Below are 21396 nucleotides of genomic sequence, written 5' to 3' on the forward strand. Positions count from 1 at the left end.
TTTTATGCCCATTTTCCCTTCTCTCCTTAAACTAATACTTTGACATCAAAAAACTATATTTTTGTTAGCAGAAAGTTGTGTTGTTCTGCCATATTTTCCTTAACTGAATATATTAATTTCATCATGCGGTCATATTGAAAGGCTTGTGTGGTTTTGCAAACTGTGTATATTACGTAGATAAACATACGACTCCATAATTTACTAACACTATGTACAAAATGTGGAACATTAGAGAACAGTACACTGCAATGGCACAACAGGGAAGATTGACTGAAAGGTCTTCCTGGGTGGAGAGTTGAATCATAGAATTCTTCTTATGCTATCAGTTATTGATATCGGTATAATAGCTATAAATTTTTATATTAGGAAGGTTGCTAAACTTCTGAAAAATAGTGATAACTTCTAAATTCATGCATGGCATGCCCTTTAAATTCCAATCATTTCTGTTCCATTACTAAGCCTTTAATTTAGAAACTGTGAAAATGATATGTTCAGAAAAACTACATAAATTTAAAATGTTTTGTTCTCATATTTATCTCAATTTTATATATCTCTAATGCAATGATGATAGTTTAATGATGATAATTTAAGAACAGGAGTACTGTTTTTTTTTTTTTTTTTTTTTTTTTTAAGTACTGTTGTAGTCTGGTGGCTCCTTGATCCAACAAGTTTTATATTGGCCGTCAATATTTTTTTAATCGGTACTTTTTTGTTTCGCCGGCGCAAATTTCGCCAAGCAGGCTTTGTTGGTGACAGCATACAGTATACACATAAAAAATTTTAGTTCTAAGAATTTTTTATTTTGAAGGCATAAACTTATTAATATGATTTAAAATTTTGTAAAAAGCAAATAAATAAAGACAATAAATTTGTAAAAAGACATTAATTTAAGAATTTACTATGCTTTCATGGTTCAACATCCTGATTCTCCGGTTCATATCACATGACCCTAAGTGATCTCATATCACATAAACTATGCTACAAAAATATAATTCTCTCAGTAATTATCTAGATTAATTTCAAGTTAAATCTTAATTTGGAATACAAGTTTAAATGTAAGATTTATTTTAATTCGTACGAATAGCTTACTCAGAAATTATGTAAAACCGCAGTGCTTTACTTCGCTAGTGCATTCTCATTAGAATTGATGAATTTAACCCTTATTTTGCCTTTCCTATATTTTTGCCTTTGGTGCGATTGCGTCCTAATTGACTTAATTACCGCAAATGATCTTAGGATATAAAATTTAACTATCTTTTGTAAAAATTCTATGTAAGTGTATGCCAGTATTGAAAGAAACAATCAATCTGATAAGAAACAGCTGCGACTTGTTTTGAAAATGAATCATAAAAGGTTACCAGCGAAGATATTTCGTTTGGCATTAGTTGTACCATTATTGGTGACTTTATCTTTGCGCCAGCAAAACGGAAAAGTACCTTTTAATCTTATCATAAGTATGGTATTACTGGTAACACTCTGGATTCAATATCTATTTACATTGCAATAGTGTTCTATTCTGATTCAGTATCTGTTTACATTGCAATAGGATTTAATGTCTGTTTACACAGCAATTCAATATTTGTTTACATTATGAGTGTTCCTTTTAATTTCTTATATTCTACTGTATTATACAGAGGCATAGTTAGGGTTTTCAGCGCCCTGGGACAACTGAAGATCTTGCGCCCTTTTCTGTGTGCCAAGAATAAAACATGTTTCATTCTAAAATTTCATAACATGAATTTGGCACCCCTGGATCACTGCACCTGGGGACAGATGTCCCTCCTTGCCCCACCCTATCTACGCCACTGGTATTATAGCTCTTCAAAATATCAGCTAACAAACCAAAAGGTTGAGAAAATTGAACAGTCAGTGCTTGAAAAGATAAGACAGTATATGTGTGCCATGGATTGTCAGCTGTGCATCAATTAAAAAAACAAAAAGAGGAGGTTTTAAATATTTTGCTCAAAATAAAAACCAGAAAAGTTTAAAGTTGTTGAACTTTGTTTATAACATTTAATGAGTTTATTTCTTCTTGTCTCATGCTTTATTTTAACTTTGAAGTTAGAAGTACAGATAAAAAGGTGTAGGATACCAGAACTTCACCACTAGTCATACAAGCACAGCAAATACAGTAGTCCCACTGTATTTGCTGTGCAGCTTCACCTCAGTTTTGGTGGAGAGCATCTTAGGTGATGGATCCAAGAGTCTCCCACTCCTCCTTCCCTAGTGCCAAACCATTTAAGGGTTTGAATGGTTACCTACCATATTTTAAGTGCCTCCATGCCTTACTAAAATATCCATGCCTTCTCTTTGATTTAAACCTAGTCCCAAGGCTATGGGAGCCAGTAGCACTTGAATCGTAGTAGTCTGTGTCTGGAATGAGCAAGCAAATATAGGATTCAGGCACATGGTTTTCTGCTACAAGGCATGGATTGTGATTTTTCTTTGGCTCAGCAATAATTAGGTCCATGGTTGTTAGATTTAAGTGGTACAGTATATAGTTTTATCTTTTAATTTGAAGAACTTTATGTGAAAGATGCAGATTTTTACCGAAAAAAATTAAATTAAAAAATACTGAAGTAATTAATAAGTGGTGTGATAAATTATGCATTAAATTGATGTAGACTATTATTATATACTAAAGTATACTAAAATGCTGATAAATCAGCATTTTATTTTCTGTAACAGTAACTCCCAGCCTTATTCTTTTGGGTACCTTTAAGACTTCATAATGATAAGATACCCCTAACTTTTTTGCTTTTAGAACCTATGATTTCCTCATGCTCTTTCAGCGTTCCTGCGATATATCTTACTGTCATACTCTTTTAATGCCATAAAATTATGAACTGCAATTAGTAAACTCAGAAAAATATAATCAATAAATTTTTCTTTCCTCAGAGAGCAATAATTTTAAGGCTGCTTTAAAGAAGTCAGCCTCCTGTTTTCCTCACTTGTTTGGAAAGTAAAGTTTGAATGAGCCTTTTAAATTGGTTATTTTGTTCTCTGTAATTCTATCTGTAAGTTGAAATTCATTTTTGATTGTAAAATGTGTCAAATCATTCATATGCTTTGTTTATATACTTTTGGCGGATAACTTGAAAACATATGAAACTGTTCTGGATTCCTGAATTGAGTTTCTTTATTTTTGAAAAAATATGAAATAGTTATCTACAAGCTTAACTAAAATGTGCAATCTTCAAAAAAGCTCTTAGCGCAGATGATAGATGACAGTTGTTATACGTAATACTTTCAGCTATGGATAAAGAACTTGTTTTTAGTTACTTATCCATTTTTATGTGAACAGCATTTTATATTTAACAACTTGAAAAGAGCACATGCCAGTTTAAAGCAAAACTTGGTACTCTTGCATTAGGCTGCTATCACACGTCGGTTTGTTTCGGAAGAACAACTGTTTGGAACAATTTTTCTGCTTTGTCACAACAGCCAATCAACACAGATCGCTTTGGGGTCAACGCAGGGGAAACTGGTTCCCCATTACAAACAAGCTGATTTGTTGAAAACGAACAACCTGCAGTTTTTTTGGAAAGGAAGGAAAAAGTCACACGTCTTTCTTTCAATAGTAAACCAGGCAGAAAAAATTGTCCAAAACAGTTGTTCGTGTGAAACAAACGGCGTGTGATATGAGCCTTATCCACCCAGCTCTCCCGCAAAGTCGGCAATCGTTGGCAATTTATTTTTCACCAACGTAATGCATGGAAAACCGTAACCATTTTTAAAAATGGAAATTATATAAAACAGCAATGAATTAACAAAATTAAAAATGCAAGAAACTTCCATAATGAAATGCTCAAAATTTCATAAAATTGCAACAAATTAATTAAATTAAAAACACAACAAACATTCATGAAAAAATACTTAACTTTCTGTTTTCTCAATCTTCTGTTCATGTGCACAGCGATCTGTTTTAACTTAAAAAATCATCAGAAAATTTCAGAATTCTTGGCATTGCAGAGCTATCTAGAACTGCTCTTCATTTACACTTCAACCTGTTTTTAACTTTAAAAAAAGTTGGAGAACTGTACAAATTAACTTCATGGAGTGTGGATTCCTGTACCCTGTATTACTACCAAAAATGCCATATTTGTAAAAAAGTGCAACACTTTCTCTTTTGCATCAGCAGCAATCTCCTCAATGGCATTGTGATTCATTACAAGACAAAAAAATTGACACACTAATCACCACAAACATGACCCACGAATTTCAAAACTGAACAAATTACTACCACCACTACCAAGATAGATGGTAGCATTACATATTGACGTTATGCATGCACAACCATTAGTGGGTTGCCAGATAAATACAATTCCACAAAATTCTTGGTTGCCTAACTTTGGTGACATAGTCCTTTGCTCACTGATTCTTGTCGAGGTTAGGTAGATAATGCGATTGTACCCAAAACTCTGTCCTTGGACTATTATGAATGACAAAACAGTAGAGAAAAAGAACTGTATAATTGATTTGAGGATTTCCTTAGTACTAAAAATATGGTTGGTTATATCAATCATTTTATATGATAATGCAGTGATGAGAATGAAGAACAAAGTGGCTACATATGAAGGAGTCGAGTAATATGACGGTGTGAGAGGGACTAGTTATAACTAATTATATTGATTTTATATGCATTTTGGTCAGTAATACTCACTGGAAATCTTTGCAGTTGCTTCCCCCCCCCTTTTTTTTTTCAAAAATAGATTAAAACTTTTTAAATATTCAGCTTTCTTTTTCAATAATTATAATTTTTTTACGTACTCTTCATTAAGCATTCATATATCCCCAGAGTATGTGTGCATGATTATTTTAATGTAACTGCACTTTCCCCTCATTTTATTTTTCTGCATAATAATGCCATACATATATTTAGCTATTGGGGTACTTCGGAAGGTATCATTAATACATTCCAGGTTCTCGGATGTATACTAAACAAACTTTTGCGATTAGAAATAAAGGGAAAATAATTAATCCATTCTTATAAAAAAATCCTTTTATTATTATTGTAATACTCTTTAATACTAAAATACATATGCCCTGGATAAAATATATATGTTGTACCTAAATGAAGCACTGCACTTCATACTGTACATAAATATTTTCCTGCTATCCAGATCAAAAGCAATTTTTCAACATGCTGTAATGAATAAGTTCTTGTCTGGAAATTTATTCCCCCCTTTGCAGTGTAAGCTGATTTAATCGTGGCTTTCTTTTTCACAATTGTAAGGATTATCATATTAGGTATACAGTATGCAATAGACAAGTCCCAGATCTTCATACTTATCAACAATCTCTTTTTTTCACCTGTATGGTGATCTCTACCATTTTCTTTGTAGCTTGACTCTTCTCATTAACTTTCCTGAAATTCTTTGTTAAAGAATTTACAAAACATCTGTATGGAAAAATACAAAATCCTTTGAAAATTCAGAATTATAGTGTATTGAATAGTAGCAACTGGCGTATTGATGCTTATTTACCATTGTAGCATTGTCTCGAAAGAGGTAAATAAGTGTAGTGTGAGCAGTGATGACTCATCAAACTTGAATAATATTGCAAACAAATGGAATATCAAACTTTAATGCTTTAGTTTTACTTATAACAACGTATGTTATGCAAAGTTATATTTCGGTTTTGAAATGATTAACAAAAATGTAAGAATAATTAAATGGAAAATTCATGAAGTCTTATTTTTTTTTAGGATCTTTGTAGCTCTAATTACATGGAAGTGTTATTTGCATTAACATGTGTATGCAACCTTATTAATTCTGAGACTGTCCACAATGTTCTGCATCTGGTTCAAGATAGACTAAATCATGAGAAGTATGTTAAGGGAATATTAATTGTAATTTGCTTTCATTGTTTGTCGTTACTTATTTTATCATTAAATAATTGTCAAAATTATCCATGAAATTTTAACTCGTGCTTAAAACAATTAAAAAGTAGTTTTCCCAAGAAATCCTCCTCAGCAAATGTGTTCCTAAGATAGATAGGTTTCACTTGTCTTTTCTTAATCAGTTAGCTTTCATAAATTGTCATATTAAAAACTTTTTCTTCAGTATTTTAATGAGAAAATTTGCATATCACTACACTTCTGAATTTTGCAAAAGTTTCAGCAGTTGATTATATTAACACATCACAAACAAATAAAGAATTGCACTCTGCAGCAGGAGTGTAAATTTTCTTTCATCATAACAAGTACTTGACAAATGCTGTGTAAAATATTTACTTTTAAATATGACATAAAATGAATCGCAAACAGATGTATTACAGCTAGAGGTAATTTGTGTAATGTTATGTCATTGCACTTTCACAAGACAATCACAGAATTGTCGTTTTCTGTCCACTAACAATGACACAATCCAAAATCAAATCTTAGGAAAGGAGAGCAAAGTCCCTCCGAATTTAACCTAAGAATGAAGAGGGAAAAGTTATATTCTTTTTTAAATTTGTTATAGCTTCCTGTTCTTGCTCCAGAGTCATCCTGACTACTGCCAGGATTAGTCAGGATGTCTCTGGAGCAAGAACAGGTTGGTAATTGTTGCTCTGTAGTACAACAGTAGGTTTGTAACAGCTCTCAGGACATTTTTTTTTTTAATGTAAAATACAATGTATTTGTATATTTTTGTAAAATAATACTGTTGGGAAAATTTGGGGTATATCCCTTCAGCACCATAATATCCTGCTCTAGGAGAATAGTAATATATTACTTAAAAATTCTCTCTCACTCATGTATTGGTACTACTTGTTGAACTTCCTCTGGATCAAAATCTGGGGAATAGCAATACAAAATTACTTAATTCATAAGATAACCTCGTCTTGTCTAACTGGAAAGATTTTAATATTTTGATTTTGAAAGATTCCGTGATCTTTTTTTAAGATCTGTATCCTTCAGCTGTTCTCCATGGATTTCTGCTGCACTTCTAGTTGGCATATTAATGGTTATCACACAAACTTCACATGTTTCTCCTGTGTGATTGCACACAGGGCATGACAACATATCGACTACAAAATTGCTCTCCCAGGGATGTATTCCATCTTCAAATTATAGAATGGTAATTGCATGGTGCATGTAGCGAGTCTGCCCATAGGTGACTTTAAGCGTAAGATCCATTTCAGTGGTTGGTGATCAGTTGCCACCATTATCTCTTGACCATTCATATAACCACAGAATTTATTCATACTATTACAGCACCCAAAGCATGGTTACTAGCCTCCATTTGAATAATGTAAGGCTCTATTGCACCATTTTGCTTTAAGATGGGGTGGCTAATGAGAAGTTATTTTAATGTCTGAGAAGAGTTTTCTTCCTCTGGTCCCAGTATCCAGCGTACATGATTCTTAATTAGATTGTTTAGAGCTCCAGTTCTCAAACTGTTGTACATGTACCATGGGTGGTATATTACAATATTTTTAGTGGTACAATTTTTACAGAAAAAAATTAAATAAATATTAAATTGCACCCCTTTTAGCATTTTGTTTTAATCTTTATTATTCAGAAACACATATATTTTTCAAGTTTTCGACTTGTACAGCTCTAGCTTTAATGTTAAAAACATGACTTTTCCAAGAAAACTGACTAAATTTCACAACATTCACCATTTTTTTAAACCTTGTAATATCTAAAATGTCAAAAAGACAAAATGTATATATATTTTTTAAGCGTGTCTTGTCAATGTTGGCCCTGTAACTCAGGTGTCTTCTTTGCTTTTTTGTACAACTATATTATTTGCTTAATATATGTATTATTACTCACTATTTACCACAATTGTTATATATATACTACTAGTACACTTATTTATGTTTTATTGTAATGTAAAAGTTTCATTTACAAATATAATTAAATAATATAAATTTAAAGGTTTTTATTCTTTGATTATATGCACTTCATTTAGGATGCATTGATTTTTAATGCTTTTGTAGCGGTACTTATATTTTTGTTTCGTATTTATGTGGTACAGAATTTGAAAACTTTGAGAACTCCTGGTTTAGAGGTTTAGCTATTTCTGAAAACTTTTGTATGAATCTTTTATACCAGGAACAGTTCTCTAAGAAAGACTGCACTTGTTTCATATTTTTTGGAGCATGCTTCTTCTATATAGCAGAGATTTTTCAGGATCAACCTCTTCTCCCTCACCAGTAATCCAGTGACCAGGATATTTCACATTACTGCATGCCTTTTTCTGCACTGTGTAACGCTGATGACATAGCTTAATTGAACTGAAAATTTCAAGAGCTGAAATTTTCTCATAAGAAGCAACTTAAACTAAAACCTTCTTGTAATAACTGCCATATTGGATAACTGGGGCACATTTTGCTTCTAGCTATCTTGCCATTAAGATTCTGCTTTGCTTGCAACATGTCGCTTAGCCTTTGCTAGCTGTTGTCCATTGTTCTAAAAATATAATCTGTATAAAATTGAGGAGGGGTGCATAGCACACAGTGATGATATTCAGTGAAAAAGAATATGTGTCCTAAGAATTAATTATCAAGGGGTAAAATTGTGTGTGGAATTTATGGCTATGTCAGTCTTCATGTGTCATCTTTCTAACTATGCAGTAAAGCCTGTCCAAGTTATTACAATGCAAAGAGCCAACACCAATCCATTGCAGCTTTCTCCAGTTCATCCTATTACATATATGTGTAATAGAATGTGTGTGAAAAGGGTTAAAAATAGAATACTCTATTTGTATTTATGGAATATTTATAAAATTGCATGAGAATGTAAGTTATGAATCATACTTGATATTTTAAATGAAAAAAATCATCCATAATTTTCCATTGTTGGAATCAAAATTATAACTTGCAAATTTTGAAGCTTACTGTTATTGCTCAAACTAATTTGCCATGTGGAGTTTTTCTGTGGCATGTGTGCCAAGAATTTTTTCCCATAACATCTACTTTGTGATTGACATGAACTGTGTTCTTGGAAAAACTTGTTCTGTTAAATACATCTAAAATCCAACTAAATTGCAGTTAATATTAAATTTGTTGTGTTTCCGAAAAATTTTTATGTTGCATACATTATTATTATTGTGCCACATAAAATTTCTTGAGAAGTTTATAATATATGAATAGAAAATATCGCTTTAAATTGGGCAAAATTAAACCATAAGTTAGGGTATATAAATTAGGGTAGATAAAAGTTCTGTACATTTTTAGAGTATTTAATTCAGATCTGCCTTCTTCTTATGAAATAAAAACATTTTGCTTTGTAATTTAATTATAAACAATAGTTGCTTAGCTTTTAAGCAGCAGGCTTTAATTTACACTTGTAATGTGAAATAAGCTTAATTTGTATATATCTATTTAATGTATCTTTTCATTTAGTGCTCGTGTGCTTTATTCTCGAAACATTTACTGCTTCTTTTCTATCTATTTAATAATTATATATATAATATATATTGCCAAATACAATTAGTTTGTATGTTTTAGAGCTGATGTTCGAAAGTTAGCTGTTTTGGCACTTGGTCATTGTCTTCAATTAGCTGGAAGCCAAAGTGCTGATCTGATGGCTTTCCCCAAATTAGAGAAAGTTTTATCTGATAGTGAGCTAGAAGTTGTGGCTGCTGCTGTGCAAACTATTTTTAAAGTTATACAGGTATAAAATTTAAATTACATAATTTAGCATATTGATAACTGTACTTGTTTTTATTTGGTATTTAAATTTCTTGATATTCAAAAGGATTTTGTCATTTAGATATTCTAAGGATTGATTTATTTCAGAAATTCAAATATATAAAATGGCTATATTGTACACAGTTATGGAAAATTTGTATTAAAAATTGTCTCTAGCAGAAGCATTTCAGATATTAAGCATTATATTTTAACGCAACTATTAGAAGTGCAGGTTTAAATGCTGCAAATCTAAACATTGTTACTCTGTATATTGGAGAGCATCTAGTCTTGATTGCTGTTCTTAGATGGCTCAAGTAAATAAGTAATAGATCAGTTTGATGGTTTACTCAATTAAGGTTAGGATCTAAATAAACAATATATCTATCTTGAAGTCATCACTTATTTGCCGTCTTAAAATCTGAGCATATACTGCATTGTTCATCATATATCTTCCAAGTATATAGTAAGTTTCAATCACTGAATGATTAGAGGAAATTAATATTAATTACATGGTAAGTTTTTCATCCCAGTGCTGAATTCTTACATCAAATAAGTGTACTAAAAAGTACTTACATCAAATAAGTGTATTAAGTATTCAAATAAGTGTACTAAAAAAAATCAGAGCAACCCGTGCAATCAGTAATTCTTTTTTCATGAAGAAACTTTGAACAGGATTGCCACACTACCTGGAAAATCGGAAAAAGTCAGGGAATTCGGAAATTGACCAAAAAATTCAGGGAAAAGTCAGGGAATTTAAGTGTTTTAGTCAAAATCTGGAAAAGTCAGGGAATTTCATACAACGATCCCGCCAAAAAAGGCGAGTTTTGCGCCGACGTCGGAAGAGATCACTTTTTTGGTGAATTGTGTATCACGTGAGTGTCATTCGGGCAGCTGGCATAGAGCCAATTTTTGCAGCTCCAATTTGATTGTCTTTTAGAAGGGCAAATCAAGTTTCCCGCAACTTTGGGTTTCCAGTAACCTTGAGAATCGCATGTGCAGTGCATGAACTAAAGAAAGTACCTGTTCTCGTATAAAACAAAATGGGTTTAATCCTAATATACGGTACCATGAAGGTTAGAATCAAAAAATATGTATTGTAAAGAAAGAAAACCTCTCTGCAACAGACGTGGCTCCGTTCCATCATAGAGGGAAACAGCTGTGCATGCGCGATATATCTGTCGCCAAAGCTCGAAACCAGTGTCGAAGTTCGAAGGTCACGTTATCAAGAGTTCATAAAATGAATATCGTTTAAAATTTCTTTAAACTCTAAAGGAAAAGAAAATATTTTCTGGCGCAAGTAAATTAATTCATGGATTAGTTATTTTGAGGGGGGGAAAACTACCAAAAATCCGTTTTTAAAATTATTGCAAAATCCAAGAAAAAACGTTCTTTGATAAAACGTTTCTTCTTGGATTTTTCGCAATAATTTAAAAACGGATATTCGTAGTTTTCTTTTTTGTCAAAGAACTTTTCTTTTTAACACGTGTTTCTCAATTTCCTGTACACATCGCAGAGAGATTCTGGCCGCCAGACCCCTTGGCAAATTTTCCCTCTGCTTTCTAGCCGCGTAATAGCATTTACGTGTATGGAACTTTTTCTTCTTTACATAGACGTTCTTTGGTTAGAATAATCTCCATGTATGGTACAGTGGGATTTGGCGACATGATGATGAGCAGCAAACGAGTTATTTTTTTCTTGGCGACAATTTTCAAAATCGTGCGAAGGTTATACTGTATACTAGGATTTTACCGGAAAATTTTTTTTTTTCTCTTTTCTTTTTAATAAATACCTTGTCATTTTGCAGTAAAATAAAAAAATAGTAATCAGTCATCTAGGCTAGCCATGTAATATAACTATATTCTCTAAAATATCGTTGATTATTCTAATTCAATTTTTAAGTAATTATTTTTATTTTTATGTTATTCATATCATTTAATGTTGCTTCTTCCGTCTAAATTTATTTATCATTAGTAAATAATATTTCCAAATTTCAGGAAATTTTCTCTGGCATAATCCTGAAATTAATTCTAGCAGTATGATGACATCACGAAATTTAATGCACATATTTTTTCCTTATGTATGCTGCGAAATAAATATAAAATACCTCAATTTAGTAAAAAAATAGCATTAAATAGATTTCTTTCTTTCATTTAGCTGCAGAATGTCTGCAAAAAAAGCCTTATTTTATTCCAGATTGGAGAGATTCTAATCTCAATCTTCAGTGGAGAAAACAACTCCTATTATAATTATATTTGTGTTTTCAAGTGTTAAGGTGCCTTTTAAGAAGACACCTCACACAAATTAAATTTACCTAAAATCTAACCTAACTTTTAGCATTGCATTGTGATTTATAAGAACCGGATTAGCCTCATGTTGAACTAACTGGTGATGATCATGAGTAATAATTAAATAAAACGTACAATTGTGATCCAATGTATATATCTTAAATTTTATTAATTTTCTTAAGTGGAAAAGTAAACAAAATTATCAAACAAAGTGTAGCAAGAATAATTAAGAATAAATGTCCTCTGGGATTTATTGAATAATTAAGTGAATTTGCTACACAGTACAAGTAATACCATAATTAATTTACCTCTTAGCGCAGCCAACGTACATTACGCGAATAGACTGGAATTTTCTCGAAACATACCTGGAAAATCTGGAAAAGTCAGGGAATTTCATTCTCCTGTTTGAGTGGCAACCCTGTTTGAATGAACACATTGGATTTATATCAGGCTAGGAAGATCATTAAATATTATGCTCTTTTTTTTTCACTGTGTATGTATGCACTACTTGGTTTCAGATAAAACCTAGATTAATATGTAAATATTTAGGTTAGTGTTGTAAAAAAATTAGAGCAGCCCTTGCAGTCAAACTTTTTTTTTTCCCCCAAGAAGAATTATTTGCAGCCCATGCAGTCAAATTTTTTTTCAAGAAGAATTATTTCAAATTAGAATTAAAATACAAATATATAGAATTTATATATTGTGAAGAAAAATGGAAGTTTTTTCACCATTTTTTGTAAATAAATGTAAGAGATGTGTTTCAGAATATGATAAATAATAGAAATACATGTTTTTGATGTTGATAACTATAAATGTATTTTTTTTTTGTGTGTGTGTGTGTGTGTGTGTGTGTGTGTGTGTGTGTCGCGCATTAATTCCAAGTGATTTTAGTTTTGCTTTCATTGTTGTTGATATGAATCATAGTTGTATAATAAATATGCAATGGGCTAAAGGCTATATATGCATACTTCTGTTGTGAAAACAGTGAAGATTTTCTTGTAATTATAATAGTTTTAACTCAGCATTATCATTGTTTCCTGTTAAGAGGAGATATTAGTTTTCAAAAAGGAAAATACCATATGTTTGCTGTAAATTTGATTTTGAATAAATGAATAGTTTTGCATATTTTTGTCAGAATTTTTTAGTATATAATATTGATATATTGTAAATATGAAATGTCATTGGCTTTTGAATATATTGTATGAATTGACTACTTTATTAAAATCTGAATCCAAAGGTAAATCATAACTGAAAAATAAATAAAAAAGTTCATTGTTTATTTTTTAGTTATAATTTACCTTCAAATTCAGACTTTTGTTTGCAAGTTTATTTAATTAAAACCACCAAAAACAATTAAGTAATATTATTTAATATGCATTTGAACCAATAAAATCTTAAAATACTTTCCAAAGACATATTTTTAAACAGTCATAAATGCTGATTTTTAAATTTTGTGCGTTAAATTTAGTAAAAAAAGTTTCGTTCATAAAATTTTGGAAGGTAAATTTATATTTATACTCATTTTAAATCAATGAAAATGAAGTGATCCAGCTTCATAGAACAAATCTTTATCTTGCAGCAATGTTAAACTTCCAAATTTTCTTTCTTTCATTATATTGGTCTGACGAGCATCTTAAATTGTAAGAGTAGGCACTAAATTCAGCTAGTTTTAGGTGCAGAGATTCTGTGCACTTATAATAATGACCAGTTTTTCATGGACAGTATTATCATGTTTGAAATCATCAGTAGCTGAATTATGTAGACTCAAGCAGTCAGTTTGTTGAAGTTAACAAGCTCTTGGAAGAACATTGTAAATTATAATGAAAAGAAAATTGTTTTTAAAATACAAATAATACCAAGACATTCAGAGTTGAAAACTTAATTAAGAAAAACAAGAGAGTTAACTTTCAAATGAGTAAAAGTAAGCTCCCCATTACCATTTATTTTTAATGGATTACCATGAACAACATCCACGGTTAATCCAACTGCAGTTAAAAAAGTACAGGTAAGGGGAATAACCTAATATGTTATATATAGGGTAATAAAAAAGTTTCCATTCAAAGGTTATACAGCTCAATCGCCATGACCGTTTAGGCAATCATCCCACCCCTTCACCAGGTTGAATGTACCTACTAGGTATAACTTCTTTTTCTGCTGCTTGAAGAAGTCTGAAACTGCCTGCTGCACGTCTCTGTCTCACCTGAACTGTCAACCTTTTGAGGACTTTTTTAAGGGACCACTGGTGTGAAAATGGAATGGGGGACAGATCAGATTTATGTAACTTTTATGTTACAACATTTCTGAACGGGGACGTTTGTTATCATGAAGCAAAATCGCCTCATTCTGCAGTTTTCTGGGTGTTTCATCTCCATTTCATGTTATAATCTCTCCAGTGTTTCACAGTACCATTCCCCATTAATGGAGACACCTGGATTCTTAAATAAATAAGCAATGGGCTCTAAAATCAGAAAACAGGGTAAGCATCACTTTTCCAGCAGATAACTAACTCTTGAACTTCTTGGAATGAGGCGACAAAGGATGGCAATACAGCATAGTCAATATTTTCAACTCAGGTTGCCAGTAACAATGCACTCAAAGAATGTGTTGCCTTCAACATTGAAATGCATCAAGTGCTTCAGGCGAACAGCCATCAGGTTCGATTTGTATTCAGAATACAGTGTCTAGGGTATCCCTTAACTGCAGATATTATGGTAGCCTAACTTCTGCCAGATAATGTGCTGCATGTTACCAGGGCTTATGTTGAGATCCTTTAAATACGTGTGAATGGAAATGTGACATTGTGCCTAATCGCATCATCAACTGCCCGCTGGTTGTTGTCTGTAATGGATGTAGTGAGCCTCTCAGATCAGCGTGCACCTTGAGTTGAATCATGACCAGCTTTGACTATGGAGCACCATTCCACAATCGTGGTTTTTGACAGATATACACACTACTACACTTCATACACGTTCTTCATTTCCCAACAAATATCTACCATTTTTTGCAGCCAAAAAAGAATAACAGCACATTGGTCCATTTTTACCGCATTTGGAGATAACATTTGAGCATTTATTTTACACTTTTCGGAAATAGACAAATGCCACAATAGCCTGATGCCAAGATGTTGTTGCTTATAAACCCATATCTGCATCACACTAATATTCATACATGCTGCAGAGACACCCTGAAATGGAAACTTTTTTATCCCCCGCCTCATAATCAATAAATTTACTTATATTTTGTAAACATTCTTTTCGGGAATAAGATCATTTGATTGCATAAATTAAACCAACATTAAAAACAAAGACATACTTCAAAACAGAAAAACGATGTTTATGTTTATATTACTCTTGTATTTTAATAAAAGTCAGTGGCAAAGAGAAGATAAATAACTATAGACTTAATTTATTTTTAATGGATTATTGAACAGTATTTTTATATTCATATTATGCACAGTTATATTATGTACTGTTGTGGATAAAGACATTTCCTAAATATTCTGGCATCATCTGCTATTACCACTTTTATGTTACACTGTTTTTCTCGTTTTTGTATTTCCTGTAGAAATTTGTTTTACTCTGTTGGTTTGTTATGGTAATTTTTCCATTGCTGCGCAGTAAACAAATTTATTTGGTGTAGACTAAGCTCAGTTAATTGGAAATTGGCTGTACTTTCATTTTAATGTCATTGTGAGAAAGAAGTATCCAGTGATATTCACAATGACATATAACAATTTATAAAAAGCAGTTTTCTCTGGCTGTATCATGAGCATATTTTGTACTCTATAAACATTTCTCATGAAATTTTACATGTTCAGTGATAATTTTAGGGTTGCCATAAAAATGGCAAGTGAAGGCAGGGTTCCCACATTTGGCAAGAAATCACCCATTGAGTGACAAACCATGGACGGATGGAGAACCTTCTGGAACAAATTCTTACCGGTTTAGCCCAGAATGTTCTCGAACACAAGCCGAAAGCTATATAAACCCTGCTGGTCCGCAATCAGTTAGTGTGTGGTGTGCCACGTCTAGCGAGCTGATAGTCAGTCATTGAGCGAGTGTCTCGAAGTCTAGAGCTGAGTTCGTCATCGAGTGCATCGTCGAATTTTGTCTTAGACTGTGCTGAGTCGAAAGCTATACTCTTGTGTATCGTCGAGTGCATTGCGTGGAGAGTCTCGAGAGTACATGGAGTTCCGAGAATGACCAAACAGAGACGGAAGCTGTACTCTGGTGCTTTGCAGTGAAGCTATCTCCACCGTGAAGGCTGTGTCGCTGATTGTTCCAGCATGTTTATAGTAGATTTTCGACGACTGTAAAAAGTGTTATTGGAGCTGTCCTGATTAATATTGGCTAAATAAAGTGTGTTTCGATACTTCATCAAGCGTCGCCGTTATTCACTCCAAATCTACGAACCCTGTACGAACATGAAGGAAGAAAATAACGTAACAACTGGTGTGAGGAAGAGAAAAACGTAACAATATGTATGTATATGTGTGTATGTCATGCATACATGCATACAAACACACATATCAGAATCTAGTCCCGATAACAAAAAGTACTGTTTTTGTTTGTTTGTTTATTTTGTTTTATTAAGCCAATTGTCTTTATCAATCGTATAAGTGTGTGCTTCTATTCAGTAAATTCCAAACTATTTTTAATATTATCTTTGTGTTTAGAGATTACCTTCAGATTTCGCATACTTGATCGACAGTTTAGTGGATTTGCAAGATCAAATTTTACTCAGGAGAATTCCACGTAGTATGAATTACTGTGATATTCCTGCACCATGGTTGCAAATTGACATCATAAAAATGCTATCCTTTCTGTGTAAGAAACCAGAGTGAGTATTTTTGACTGCATTTCTTTATTCTGTCGATGCTGCATTTAAGAGATAAAGATTAAAAAAACAGCCTAAAATAATATAGCATATGGCAATGTATTAATATATCTAAATTTTCATTCTTTTGTAAACTAGTAATTTTTTAATTAAAAAGTAATCAAATTTTATTTTTCATAGTATTTCTTAATATGTATCATATTTTACCAGTGTTATTACAAATAGATTTAACACTAATAGTTTAATGTTTTTTCCTAAATTGCTCAAGTTATTCAATGAGCAGCAGGTATTTGCTTCTTTAGAGGGGTTATATTCTCTAATTTTAAAAACACAAAACAAAATCTTCTCTGTACATAAAGTTTAGATGTTCTCATTTGTTATTACAGTCAAATGTCGTTGATTTGGACACCCATAATCCGGACCTCAAAGCTATAAACTTTCAATCTCGCAGATTGCGTTGTTCCTTAATCTTTGAATTGGATCCGGCTTATTATTTTTGCAGACTGTTAGAGCAATTTTATAAAAGTAAGCTTAAACTTTCAATTATGTCAAATAGAATTTCCGATGCTGGAGCTCCCAAAGGATCTACAAAGCGAAAGTATGTTTCGATGTCCATCAAACAAAAAGTGGAATTGCTGCAAAAAATGGATAAAGGTATATCCTTTGTTTCTCTAACCACGGCGCACAATGAATTGGAAGTTGATCTGTCACCACTATCCTTATCTTCAGGGCAGATGTTTTTATTTTATTTGGCTTATAATTCCTTACTAAATGTAGTATTTCATCTCGATGTACTCTGTCTTTGATATGATTTAAATCAAATTCCTCGTCATTATAATTCGCTTCCGATAGTGAAGAAAGTGACACAGAGGTTATTGAAAACGAAAAAATTTCGATTGACAAATTATTTGGTATTCTCGACACAGCAATTATAGGACTTGAACAGCGAAACTTTGTAACTGAATAAGAAATTATGTCTGTTTATAGTATTAAAGAGAAAGTATTATCACATAAAACGAAGCAACTTAAACAACTTACATTGAAAGAAATGTTTAATAAAGTAAACAAATAAATATTAAGCTTTTTTTTTATACCCTTTAGATCATAATTGTTCTTTATTTCATAAATTACGGTTTCATATTTTTAATTTTATAATTTCTGCATGCCATCTTACCAGATTTAAACTGATGATCTATAATCCGGAAAAATCGATAATCCGGAATCGCAGAAGTCTCGACGAGTCCAGATTAAGGACTTTTCACTGTACTGATATTCAAAAAGCCAGTCTTCATTATTTGACTATTTCCAAAAGTAAAGTATAATGTTTTCTTTATTTGTAAATTGTAATTATGCTGTCTAATTTTTAACTAGTGTTTAACTGATGTATATATTTTATATTATATAGCACCACTCATACAAAATCTTTAAACATAAAGAATAAGATTTTGATTTGCAAATTTCATCTCAGATAGGGGGTTTGAAAGAGTGAACCTAGTATACTGCTTGAAGTTATAAATCATTCCTGATTGTATATTTGAAAAGCATTCATGAAAGGCATAACTGGTATTTTTCAAATAAAGGTCACCATATGTACCGGATTTTCTGGATTGTCCCAAAAAGCAGTAGTTTGGGATATAAAAGTTTAAATGCATATATTTATTTAAATAGTGTAGATTGCAAACTGAGAATACAAGCGTCAAGTTAAGAGACAAAGTGCCACATCAGCTGCATAAATGGGGGATTCCCCATTTAGTGTTTACCTTAGAAAATTTGTAGTGGGGAGTTTTGTTTCTCATTACTGTATTTCTCTCCCCAACACCCAGCACACACAGAATTTTTTCTCACAGCTGCAGTTTAGACATTCAGTTTTATATATTTCAATTTATTATTATTATTATTATTATTATTATTTTGATTTTGTTTAGGCATTGTCAAAAGCTGACATCAATCTTAAAGAAAACATTGCTGCAAACTGGCCAGCAGAATTCTATGTGTCATGGTAAATACTCGTTCAATAAACCTATTACTATAACTATCTGGAATAAAAAATATTGATTAATAATGAACTTTAATTTTTCTAGCTATCATGTATGAAGTAATTCAAGCATTAACTCATATGGAAACAAATGTAGAATTAACTGAGCTTGTTTTATCATCTGTTTCTACATTTTTGAAATCAAAGAATGTAAACTTGAAATTAATAGGTAATGTTTATGTGTAAAATACTTTCTCATATGTGATTTACTTATTTGAAAGTGTTTTCTTATACATTATTTAACTGATATTTCATATATTTTTATTAATAGGCATCGAAGCTTTAATTTCAGTTGTGAAGAGAATAAAACCTAGTATTACAAGTGTGCAGCAAGAAATAATTATGGAATGCCTCAAATTACCAGATGAAACATTGCAGCTTAAGGTTTTTTTATCTGTTTTATAGTTAAAATATGCATAACATTTACATTATTCAAGTTTAAAAATTATCTTTCTAAAATGGATACTTACATATGAAATTTGAATTATTGATACTGTGAATATGATGAACTAATTTTTAGATTCAGCATGTCGGTTTGTATGAGAAATACATCATAAGAAAATTAGTCAGTGTTCTACTATACCAGTGGTTCTCAATTTTTTTTTGTCCATGCACCCTTTTATGTTTGCTAGATGATCATTTCTCTACCCCTTTCTTTCCAATTTGCAAAAAATACATATACACTTATTTAAATTTAGATTATTTTTCATGTGTTTTATAAATTAAGCATGAGAAAATAGAGAAAAAGGTAATTTCAGAAAATTGACAAATTTATTTTATATTTAAGCTATTTATAAATATTATAAAAATAAATAACTATTTCTTCTTGACATCACTTAAATTATTTACTTCTTCAGAAAGTTATCTGTAGTCTTTCCGAAATTATACAAAATTTTGTGTTTAAAATTACAAATATCTATGAAGGCTAAATTTTAAGACTTCAGAAAGGGGTGCAGATATATTAATTTGGTAGTAAATTAATTACTTAAATATTTAAAATTGGTGTTTTTGTGTGGCTGTCTGCATTAGTTAAATGTCATATATTTATTGTGAGCTATTTAGAGAAATTGAATTTCATGTTAAGATGCCCAGACATGCATCTTAAAATGTGTCCAGACAATTAAAATAGCATATTGTTGCATGTGTACATGTTCATAATAGATTGAATGCACAAGTCTGATAAAACATTAATAAAATTTATTCTTATCAGAAGAAATATAACAAAATGCTGTAATTTTCCTCAGAAATATTAGTATAATAATCACACAATATAATCAGTAGCTATACTTTAAACTACTAAAATGTTAAATAGAACACAATCCGCAGTGCAGAGAAAGCTAATCCAATCAAGAATAATAACACCAGCTAACTAAGATGAGATGTTCTCTGTCTGGCCTTTTTGTCATGAGAGATTCTAGTAATTTCTGCTTCTCGAGATTTCTGGAAAGCAAAAGAATAAAACTAGGCTTACAGTTAACATAGTAGTCAATTACATTTATACAATTTCAATACAAATTAAAGAGATACTCATTTATTAAATGTTAAATGCACATTCTCTTGTATTTTTACTTTTCTGGCGTAGCTTTCTCTAATATTTGTCAGCCACGAGAGCTTCTAGTAATTTCTGCTTCTCGAGATTTCTGGAAAGCAAAAGAGTAAAATTACGCTTACAGCTAACATAGTAGTCAATTACATTTATACAATTTCAATACAAATTAAAGAGATACTCATTTATTAAATGTTAAATGCACATGCTCTTGTATTTTTACTTTTCTGGGGTAGCTTTCTCTTAATATTTGTCTCATGCTGCATTGCACAGGGAAAATAAAACAATTTTAATTATAATTCTACTAACATTAGCTATCTAAATACAAAATTCGTAACACTGTCTCCTTCCCAAGGACTGCTCGTCTCAGGCAGTCCAATCTCTGGACAGGAAGCCAAACTTACAATTAAGGTATCAAAGCAATAATAAACATTACATTACAATAACTGGCAACATAAACAATAATAGCAATAAGTATCTTAAAACAAATCAAATACTAAATAAATGAGTCACAAATTTAGTTGCTAAAAGGACCATGGTCTTATACACTACATATTATGGCTATAGTAAGAAGCTAACCTGTCATAATAAATGACTTTAGGCTTACAGTTTGATGACTTATGGATCCAAACTGCAATGTCATTCAGCCTGTTCCTGTGTAAGGACCATCCCATTTCATCCCAAGGTGATTGTAGTTTAGGACAGAGTCCTTTCCGTTGAATCGGATTCCACAACGACACCTTGTCTCCTTTGTTGAATCGGATGTCCTGTAGCTCTCTTGTCATATCAGCCCTTCATCTTTCCTGTTGCCAAGTTAACTCGCTGTCTTTCAAACCGGGCCTGGAGATCTTGAATGTATTCCTCAGGTGATGAAGGGGCATCCAGAGGGTGACCAAACGAGAGATCAAGGTAGACGAAGGTCACGGCCGAAGAGCTTCTGGGATGGAGAATAGCCGGTAGTCTCATAGACAGCACTTCGATAAGCCAGCAAAAAGAGAGGTAACTTCTTGTCCCAGTCCTGTTAGTTTTTGGAAGCCAGCAACAAGAGGTTATAAGGATGGTTCGATTGA

At 31.8% G+C, this 21396-nt stretch overlaps 1 protein-coding gene across 1 annotated transcript in view; it reads left to right on the plus strand.

The window, feature by feature from the left end:
• Positions 1-21396, plus strand: part of LOC118191976 (AP-4 complex subunit epsilon-1-like) — a 69337-nt gene that overhangs the window by 24179 nt on the left and 23762 nt on the right. The window contains exons 5-10 of the mRNA XM_085806739.1: positions 5708-5829; positions 9442-9607; positions 16585-16748; positions 18671-18744; positions 18827-18949; positions 19052-19164. Of these exons, the coding sequence (XP_085662865.1) occupies positions 5708-5829; positions 9442-9607; positions 16585-16748; positions 18671-18744; positions 18827-18949; positions 19052-19164 (762 nt within the window). The remainder of the gene's footprint in view (positions 1-5707; positions 5830-9441; positions 9608-16584; positions 16749-18670; positions 18745-18826; positions 18950-19051; positions 19165-21396) is intronic.

This window comes from Stegodyphus dumicola, chromosome 12 (genome assembly GCF_044657685.1).
Source record: "Stegodyphus dumicola isolate Sdum_Otavi_A_Nest chromosome 12, ASM4465768v1".
Lineage (NCBI taxonomy): Eukaryota > Metazoa > Arthropoda > Arachnida > Araneae > Eresidae > Stegodyphus > Stegodyphus dumicola.